The sequence below is a fragment of the Orycteropus afer genome, unplaced genomic scaffold (assembly GCF_000298275.1).
Source record: "Orycteropus afer afer isolate SDZICR_OR568_19922 unplaced genomic scaffold, OryAfe1.0 scaffold00001, whole genome shotgun sequence".
NCBI lineage: Eukaryota > Metazoa > Chordata > Mammalia > Tubulidentata > Orycteropodidae > Orycteropus > Orycteropus afer.
In genome coordinates, this window is record NW_006921588.1 from 33,241,282 (window position 1) to 33,251,990 (window position 10,709).

The following is a 10,709-nucleotide window of genomic DNA, read 5'->3' on the forward strand; positions in this document are numbered from 1 at the left end:
CATAAGGTTTTCCCTGGCCAATTCTTTCAGAAGTGGACGGCCTCTTCCTTCTTCCTAGTCTGTCTCAGTCTATAAACTGGCTGTTACCTATGCACCAGGTCCATCTCGCTGGGTTTTAAACACCAGAGGCTCAGCCTTGCTAAAGGGCAGTCCTTGCTAAATACAGAGGTCTTTGCCTCTGTTAGAGATGTTAGGACTGACTCCAGTGGATCCTCTTTTGATCAGGACTCAAAAATCGTGTTTGGAAATGTTCAAGATAAATGAAGAGGCATTAACTACCACCAGAGCAATATTGTCCATAATATAAAATGCAATAGAAAGTCAATTTAAAAAGCTGGTGGGAAAATAAATGAAAACACATGTTTAGAAGTTATAGCTCTTATAAGTTTAATTCCTTAAATTATATGTGATGAATTTAAAAAGCAATGGCCTTGCAAGAACTCAGCTTAAAATAGAATTAAACCTTTCTTTCAGCTTATAGTTAGGAAATAGGCACTAATGACACCTTAACACTAAATTGTGTTAAGCCTAATAAAGTCGAATCACACTGGCTCTGGACTCTGGATAATAGCATCAGCTGTGACAGTTAAAAGCACATGACACCTCTATCATTATGTGTGAGATGGTTTGGTCTTCAGAATTGGAAAAGTTTATATAGTTACATTCATCAGATGGACATTTGACATCTCTACTGAGAATTCATTCAGATATTGAATATGTTTGCAATTTTTGAAAACATATTAAAAAGCATGTTTAGTTCAGGGTTTATAACAGTAGTGGCTCCAGAGGAATGACTAATTTCCATCAGTGCTTGCTGCCAAAGCCCGTCCAAGTAAATACACAGCCTATGGAGCAAATGCAGCTGGCTAAAGTACAAGACACCTAATTCCGCCTTCCCTTGAGACTGCCATCTCAGAGCCTTTCAGTCAGAAATTCTGGAAGTACTCCTGTCCTATTATAGTGTGTGTTATAGGTCAGGCACGTTACTCATACCAGCACATTTAATCCTTACAGTAACCCTGTAATTGCTGGATGATTGTCCTTTTTTTTTTTTTTTAAAGAAAAAAACAGAGGCTCAGAGATTTAAGCCACTAGCTAGAAAGTGCAGAGCAGGGATTTAAATCCAGCTATGTCTGATTTGATGACAGTGAGGTTTTTTTTTTTTTTTTAATGTCTGATTTAAGCCCATGCTCTTTCCACTATGCTTTGCCATCCCTCTAATTAAAAAAGATGGCTGATCCTTGTCTTTAAAAGCAATCTTTTAACTCAAAATCCTGCTCTTTCATAACTTTTTGCTCAAAGAGAGGTACTAGATCAGTGGATATAAGAAGGTTGGATGACAAGTGTGGTGACATTATTTTCTTGATGCCCAAGAAAATCTGGCCATGTCCCACCATGCAATGGTAGTGACTTTTGCAGTGGATTACAGGTTAGCCATGGAAGGAAGACCATTTGTCAATCAAAAGATCCCCATTCCTTCAACAGATGTGTTTCTAAAAAGCTTTATAAATTGCATTTGTGTACATCTACTTCTCAAGTCATTGGGGGGCAATTTGGCTTTTAAAGGACTCACGTCTGCCATAGAGTTCCATTTTTCTACTCCTGAAATAATTCTCAAATCTACTCCCTCATCTTTATCCTCAATGTCAGGGCCCCATCAAACACATAGTTCTCTAACTTGTCTACTGAAATGGCTTCCAAATCAGTCTCTCCACCTCTGGGAGCTCTGGTAGCATAGTGGCTCAGGCACTTTACTGCTAACCAGAAGGCTGGAGGTTCAAACCCACCAGCCACTCCTCGGAAGGAAGATGGGGCAATCTACTTCCGTAGTGATACTGCCTAGGAAACCCAAGGAGGGGTCGCTATGAGTCGGGGCCGACTCGACGGCACATAACAACAACAACAACAATCCACCCTTGACACTGCTGATTCATTTCATTGATTAAAAACATGATTCATACACTAAAAATTGTTATATTAATTCAACAAATATTTACTGAGTGCTGCTCTGTGCCAGGTGCTATTCCAGTTACTGAGCTACAATAGTGAACAGAAGGAACAAAAATTCCTGCCCCCAGGAAGCTTATATTCTGTATTGTTATTTTCATTATTATCTTTGTTTTGTGTATTTGTTACAAATTTTGGCAAAAAAATGATGATGATGATGATGATATTGATGATGGCTTCCATCAAATTACATATCTAATATGTATTAGACATTAGGCTAAACCCTTTACATATAAATTATGTTCAAACAATCCAATTGCTAATTATTTTTATGTTGATTTTGTGAACAATGAAATTCAGATTCAAAAAGTTTAAATAACAAGTTCAAAATCAGAGATTAAAAAACACTTTGGGAGCAAGGTTTGAATTGGCACCGTCCTTCTTCAGGACTTGGGCTACTACAGTCCACAACTCTTAGATGTTCACAGGGTTTAAGAATAAATGACCCCTACAGAAGCTCTCTGTGTAGCAAATAACGACAGTCAAAATCTGTTTATAAAACGACAATTTTGTATACTCAGTTTACTGGAAGCAGTGGTCCGCTCCATCCCCCCTCAGGGGCATTTGTTACTCTCTGGAGACATTTTTGATTGTCATGACTGATGTGTGGGGCTGCTACTGGCATCCGGTGTGCAGAGGCCAGGGGTGCTGCTAAAGATCTTTCAACGCCTAGGACACATCCCCACAACAAAGAATTATCTGGCACATAATAATTAAATATGTGAGGTTGGAAAACCCTGACCTATAATAATGGCAGTTGCAAACATTTAAAAAGAAATTTAGATCCTTGTTTTTCCTTTCTATGTTTTAGAGTCTATTAGACTGAGAGTATTCTTCATATATGGAAATAAATCTTATTTGTATTTTAAAATCCTTCCCTCCATCCTTCAGTTTAAACTGCTTAATGGATTTCAGGGGAAATTGCCTATCAGTTGAATACTTCAAATGCATATATTTCTAGGTTCTAATACTACTTTACTCAATTGTTTATGGAAATATTAACTTAGAAATTCAATCTAGTGCTTTCATATAATTTAAAATATAATTCTGCTCTGTTCATATATAAGAATGATGTCAAAGACCACTGATAGTGGACAATCTTCTTTAAACTGATTTAATGGTAGTAGTGATGAGTCTGCATTGAATCATCTATTCTTCAGAGTCATTATCTTGGTAGCCATTTAGAAAGTGAACAGCTGGGGACAGAAATCTGTCTTTGACTCTGGCACTGTTTATTTATTTTCCCCTGTGATTTAAATCCATGCTATTGATTTTGACAGCATCATGTTTTCTATTAGTTACTTGCCATTGAGTTGCTTCCTACTCAAGTGTGTAACAGAATAAAACATTGCTCACTTGCTTCCTCTTCAAGATGGTTGGTATGTGTGAGTACACTGTTACAGTCACCATGCATTTTGAGTATCTTTCAACCTAGGAAGCTCAACTTCTAGTATTCAACTGAACAATAGTTTGTTGTGATCCACAGTGTTTCCACTGGCTCATTTTCAGAAGTAGATCACTGGCTTTTCTTCCTATTTGTCTTAGTCTGGAAGTTCAGCTGAAACCTGCCCTCCATGGTTGATCCTGGTGGTATGTGAGGCTCTGGTGGCCTAGCTTGCAGTATCATAGCAACATTCAAGCCATCATAGCATGATAAATAGACAGAGCCAAGATCGTTCCTGGCCTTCACATCCTACTTGCCTGGTCTGAAAGTCAAAAATGTAAATTCACTTGACAAAATGTTAGTCTTATTCATTTAATCACTTTCCTTCAAAAATAGTCCATAGAAGAGGAGATGGAAGTGGGCAGGAGCACTTGAAGAGGTAAACAGATGTGGTTGGGTATAGAGAGCTCCCCCATTAAAACATCAGATGCATAGAATTTATTTGTTTATAGTCTGTTTTTTGACAGACTTTAAAATGAGTACACAGTTTTTGAACACCCATGCATGAAATAAATATACTTTCTCAGTTCAGCATAAATTTTTACTCAAAGACCAGAGAATAGTAATTGCTTTACCTCAATGGTTCAGTAATGCTGGAAGATATTAAGTTTACTGTTCTTCAATTTACATCCTTATTTTGACTACACAATTAACTTTTCTCCATAATGAATTCCTGATTTTCTTCTGAATTCTCTTTCAAAGGAAAATTAAGATCTTTATACATAATTCTTGGAGCTCTGGTGGCATAGTGCCTAAGGCATTTGACTGCTAACCAGAAGGTTGAAGTTCAAACCCACCAGCCACTTCTCTGAAGGAAGACTGGGCAATCAACTTCTGTGGAGATACCACCTCTGAAACCCAAGGAGGGGTCACTATGAGTGCATTCGGTTTGGTTTTGTATACATAATTCTGGCCATAAAGTTTTACAATCTGTCTTGGAGTCTTTATTATACACTCTTAACCCATTTCTTCAATAGTCATCTTCATGAGAACCACACAAGACAATATTGGCCAAATGACCAACGTGACCAGTGGGTCACCGCTTGATTTCAGCTTAAGGTCAGTGTGGTGTACTGTCAGTCATCTTTACCATATATAGCACACAGGGAACCACTCAAGAAATGTTAAATACGACACCTATAATTAGAAAGCCTTTCTGTTAAACCACAGCAATTTTAATTTTGGGGGTATCTTACAAGCAAAGATTAATTCAAACTTTTCAATGCAGTTTGTTGTTGTTGTTGTGCTGTCCCATCGGACCCGGCTCATAGCCACCCCTCTTTGGATTTCCGAGGTGGTATCACTATGGAAGCAGATTGCCCAATCTTCCTTTCCAGGAGTGGTTGGTGGGTTTGAACCAGCAGCCTTCCGGTTAGCAGTCAAGTGCCTTACGCACTACGCTACTAGAGCTCCTAGTTTATTTATAATGCAGTAAATTTTACCCCCCCCCAAATATGCTCTATAAAAGAAACGCCCCAAATCTGGCTTCAGTGTCCTAACGGGTTAACGTGGCAGCTCATTAAGGGTATGGAATTTGAAATAGAGTCCTTATCTCTCTCATATTTCTTATTCTAATTTACTACTCCCTTACATCACCTTTCTGGGATCCAAGTGGCTTGGAATAAATGAAAACAGTCTGTGAACAGCCAGAGACCTAAGGAATCAGGTTGCAAGTACTAAGAAAAAGTAGAAAGACTACGATTAGATTAGGCAAAGTGGGAAAGGGATATTGGCAGGTAAAACACCGGAAAGTTACAACTTGGGTTATTTTTTAACCGGCTTCCAACAAACAAAGCCTGTGTGGGTGTTTCGTTCGCTACCTTGTAAATGAACTTCAGGTGCTCTTTAGCTGGGGGAGACTTCTAAATCTGAGAACCTGGCGGCGGTTCAACGACTCGCCCTCGGGGTCCCCAGGGGGCGTCTTCCGGAGAGCCTGACTGGGGCAAAGGCGCAGAGAAAGCAGGGAGCTGAGGAGGGGGAGCTACGCCGGCCCCGAAAACAAACACAAACCAGCCTTGCTTCAGTTTGTTGGAAACTTCCTCCGCCTCGACCAGAAAGGGAGGGGGCGGCGGGGCGGCGGTTCCCCTGTCGGAGGCAGAGAACAACGCGCGCGAGTCTCGGGGCGCGCGGCGAGCGCGGCGGCCGCGCCTCCTCCCCTCCCCGCCTCCGCAGGCGCTGCCTCCTCCCTCCGCCTGGCGCGGTCTGCCTCGCTCCCTCCCCTCGTGGCTGGCTCCGGCAGCAGCGGCAGCGGGTGGGGAGGGCGTGCGCCGGCCGAGAGGTGTTGGCGACGAGGGCAGGGAAGTTTCAAGTGGAAGGTCGTCAGTCGGCCGGCGCGTTCTCCTGTCTCCTCCAGCAGCATCATGGCGGAGCCGAGCGGCTCTCCCGTGCACGTCCAACAGCCCCAGCAGGCGGCCCCGGTGACAGCGGCGGCGGCGCCAGCCCCAGTGGCCACGACAGCCGCGCCGGCCCCGGTGGCGCCCGCAGCCCCGGCCCCGGCGGCGCAGGCTGTCGGCTGGCCCATCTGCAGGGACGCGTACGAGCTGCAGGAGGTTATCGGTCAGTGCGGCGGGCGCGGCGGGGCCGGTCCAGGCCAGGAGGGGAGAACGGGCGGGAGGCGCGGGATGCTGGGCTCGCTTGCATGCACGCTCGGGAAGCAGAGCGGCCGGCTTCGGGGCCTACCGGTTTCAACAGCCCCCCCCCCCCCCCCCCCAATTTATTTGTTCATTCTCTGAGCGCTGGTGCTGCAGGAGGCGGCGCGGCGGATGTGACTCGCACTGCAGACGAGCCGCATGCTGCAAACTTTTATCTCCGGGATCGCTGGGGCGGCGGAGCTGGGAACCCGGCAACGCTGCCGCATCTCTTTCCACCCTAGCGCACCGGGGTCACAGCCCCGGTTGGGGGCCACACGGGCAAGCAGCTATGGGTGGGGTAGGGTAGCAGGGGCGCCGCCCTTGCCTGCCAGCGCCCCTGCGCCGCGCCCGGGGAACCACGTCCTGGGGGACTCTGCGGACGCAGCCGCGCCTCTGCTCTCCTCGTCTCTCGTCATTATCATCTCTCTGTGGGTAATGGGGCCACGTAGAAGCCGTGGAGGCCCGAGTTTTTTTGCAGAGCCGGGGGAGGATGTTGGCCTCCCTCTCTGACAACCGCCGCTCCTCTCCCGCGTTGCAGCTCTACTCTCCCAGCCTCACTGCGCACCCGGGTACCCGCCTCCCACGGTGCTGGGCGCGCCGCCTGCCGCCCAGCCCGGCCACCCTGGGAAAGGGCGCCCTGGCCTCCTGCCCTGCAGCAGGCTGATGCTTCTCTCTGGTCCTGGCGCAAATGCAAGCGTGAAACCCGAGTATGTCGATATCTGTACCCTGCCTTTTGGTGCCTTCTAGTCGGCTCACAAAGATAATCTTATCTTACATTTTTAAAAAACTGGCAGAGTCGAACAGCAAGAAGCTGGTGGTGTTACTTTTCTGTGGGAAGGCACATGAAGGGCTAGAGGAGTTGTGTGGACCCTTCACTTATCCTTCTGTATAGGATCGTTCTGTTTAAGAGTCTTGTTAAACCCACTTAGGGAAGCCTCCAGGTAAAGTGGGACCCTCACGTTCTAACCCTATTGGCTCTGGGATATGGGATGCTGTCGTCTCATAATCTTGATATGTCAGTAAAGTGATGAAAAAGGAATTCAGGATATTTATCTTATTTTTTTTTCCTGCCATTTCGCTTTAAAGAATTCTTCTCCCCTCACATTTTTTTATAGATTAAAAGAGACATACGGATTTCATTAGATGCTGCTGTGTGAATAAAACATATTTTGATTTTAATCAGTGGGCTTTTCCTAAAGCTGTTTACACAATTAAATATGTAGTTTGTAATGTCACTTGAAAGCAGTTTGGGTAACTGGATGCACTAAAAAAAAAAAAAAAATATATATATATATATATATATATATATATGAAAATGATTGGCAGGTCAGTAATCTAGGATATTAAAGGCATAATAGGAATCTGTAGATAAAATCCTTTTAAAAAGTAGGCTTTTCATAACTTGGCCAAAAGCAGTGAGTTTTCATGTCACTGCCTGGATGGATTTAAAGGCTTCGGTGGCTTGTCAAAGCCCTTCTGAAAACCCCTTTAAGCTCGCAAGTAAGCCTCTTCACCTTTCCTGTTTTATTTCCTGCCTTCAACCTGCATGCCCCTCCCATAGGCCATTTACGTCTATTGTACCCAGAATACTTTCCTGCCCTCCAACACATCTGATCTTCTATTCCCTGCTGCCTTTGCACAGACTATTTTCAATAAGTGCCCATCTTTGTTTATTGAATCTTACTCAGCTTCTAAGGCGAGGGTGACTGTCCCTTGAGAAGCTTTCTGCTTTTTCCTAGGCAAATGGCAGTGTACTGTGACCTCTTTTGTCACTCTTTTTACATACCTCATAGCAATACCATTCCATGGTTTGTATTTTACTCAGCAAAATCTGTAGGTCTACTATGTCCAAAAGTCCCTGGAAGGCACAAGTGTTTTGTGTTCCACTACTAACCTAAAGGTTGCTGGCTCAGACCCATCCATCAGCCGTATGGAAGAACTGCTTGGTGGTCTGCTTCCGCGAAGATTACCGCCAAGAAAACCTATGGAGCAGTTCTACTCAGTAACACTTGTGCTCATGAGCCAGAATCCACTCAGTGACAGTGGGGCTACTGTGTCCCAAGCACTATGCTAGCTGCTAACAGTATTGAAATTAACAGTGGTCCCTGCCCTCAAGGATTTAATGAGTAAATTCTACAGATGAGATACAAAGCACCGTAATTTACAAGAAAACATCAATACTGTGTTTTAGCTGGATTTTGAATACTGAGTGAGGGTTTGTCAAGTCCTTACTTATGCAGGCAAGCCCCATGCTGCAAAAAACTTCTCTCTTGGAATCCCTCCCTTAACCAGTCATGAACTCCTATAGAGTCTTATTCATCCCTCTGTCCTTAATACGTAGGGCTGGGAGCTCTGGTGGCATAGTGCCTAAGGCATTTGACTGCTAGCCAGAAGGCTGGCAGCTCAAACCCACCAGCCACTCCTCGGAAGGACGATTGGGCAATCTGCTTGCATAGTGATACCGCCTCGGAGACCCAAGAAGGGGTAGCTGTGAGTCGGATCCAACTTGACGGCAGTGAGTTTGGTTTTTGGTTTTGAGTTCCTAAAAGTTGAATAATTTTATGGGTTTTCTTTAGAGTTTGGACCAGAGTTTTTCATCAATTTACATTCTTATTTTGTTCATTATTAGGGCTAAATTGCAAGCTTTGCCTTTTGAAAACAATATTTTAAGTTGGTCGGTTTTGTGACTTAATGAAAAAAATCTTAATTTAGGTGATAGGATTAATTACAGAACTTCTTTTCTGCGTGCAATAACAGCATTGTTAATTATGTCTGATTAATGGAGTGAGGGGAAGTAGAAAACTTCCCTGAGAAATTTTTGAGAACTGAAATAACTGCTTATTATTACTTGTACCCGGATTTCTGCACATTCACATTGTGGGAAGGGCTTGCCTACATTTTCAGTCTGTCTCACATTTTTCCAACTAAAAGAGATGGCCTTTGTGGAGACCAAGTTGTTGAAAAATTAAATTGCTGAAATGGGTTTGTTTGTAAGGAATGACAAGCCCATTTCCATGTAGTATTTAATGCTAGTTGAGTAATTAAGAGTGAACTTATAGTTAAGCACTTTTGCTTAAACGTTACTTATATGAAGTGGGTAGTTTAAACACTGAACCAGTTTGGACACGAATGCCAGTTGACAACCTTTGCCACCCTACGGCAGGTGTCATATGATATGACTGTAGCAGTGTGAACCGTGACCAGCAGGAGGCTCGGATGTGCTGGAGAAGGCCCAGGGAGGCACAGTGTTTGAACTTTCCAGCGTGGCACGGAACACTTTCTTCATTTCCTCCTGGCAGAAGTTGGGCCTCAGGATTAGAAAAGAATATAGATTTACTAAAATCCAAACAGAGCAGGTTCAGTTGTTTGACTTCTTCTGTTTTAGAAAAATAAATACAGGATTTTACAAGTCTAAAAATAAAGTTTTCTTTTTGCCATATTGTTCTTGTGTTGTAAAAGATCAGAGGAGAAACTGTAATGCTCTTTAGGAGTAATCCAGCTCAGAAGTTTATGCAGGACCTGAAAAGGATGTAAAATCTAGTGAGAACTTTGTCCTTAACAGAGGGGATAAAAATTATTAAATTCCTTTAGCTGTCAGTATCCTTGGTAGATTTCAAGTATTTCTGTTTCTCTCCTATATAAGCTCTTTAGAGGCTTTCTAACTTATGGATACTCTTCGGCCTAAATCTTTGTACTTCACCCCTATATCATTCCCAGATTTCTTCTTCATAAGTACAAGAGGCACACAAAGCTACACCAGATTTAAAAATTAGTTTACTTGGTGGTGGTATTAATACCTTAATTCCCTAAATACAGAAAAAAAGGTAGACCATGGAAATGGTGACTTGGGTACCAGTAATAGAACAACTGCAGTGGACTTCTTCGTGAAAGTTGTAGTTACTGCAATATCAATTTCTGTGTTTGAATCAGGTCATTCCAGCAGCAGCTGTTGTCTTTGCTGATTTTCCTCCTAGGGAGGCTAAATAGATGCCTGCACCTGAGCATATTTGATTTTCTTTGTTCTTTTTTTTTTTTTTTGCTGTGTGTGTGTATGTAACTCGTGGTTCACGAGCCTTCCCTTATGTAGTTTTTGATTTCTTAGCGTTTCTTCATTTTTGGCCTGGGTGGTCTTTCTAGAGTGATACTTAATTTGCTGCCCTTTGTTGTTGTTGTTATGTGCCCTGGAATGGGACCCAACTCATAGTGACCCCTCCTTGGGTTCCCGAGGCAGTATCACTACGGAAGTAGATTGCCCAATCTTCCTTCCGGGCCTGGCTGATGGGTTTGAACCGCCAGCCTTCTGGTTAGCAGTCAAATAAATGCCTTAGGCACTACGCCACCAGAGCTCCCTAGGCAATATAAAAATTTTTTGATTCCTAGAATCCTAGTTTGACAGGCGATTCCTTTGAGAACTTTGTTTATTTCTCTCTTTTGAGGCTTTGTTTAATCATTTACATGCCTTGTCCCTAGGCCCAGATAATAGGACATGTGGCCAATCTTCAAGGGGCAGCAATTGATCCTAAGAGACCTTCAAACAGCCTGAGGCGTTCCCACTTTGCTCTCAGCTCTGAGAGTCTCTACAGAGTTCTTAGACTAGAGTTGCTGCTGCTGCCTTCCCCCCCCCCCCC

At 43.6% G+C, this 10,709-nt stretch overlaps 1 protein-coding gene across 1 annotated transcript in view; it reads left to right on the forward strand.

Moving 5' to 3' along the window:
- Positions 1-5,811: 5,811 nt before the first annotated feature.
- Positions 5,812-10,709, forward strand: part of STK39 (serine/threonine kinase 39) — a 408,683-nt gene continuing 403,785 nt past the window's right edge. Inside the window, exon 1 of the mRNA XM_007946961.2 lies at positions 5,812-6,007. Within this exon, the coding sequence (XP_007945152.1) occupies positions 5,812-6,007 (196 nt within the window). The remainder of the gene's footprint in view (positions 6,008-10,709) is intronic.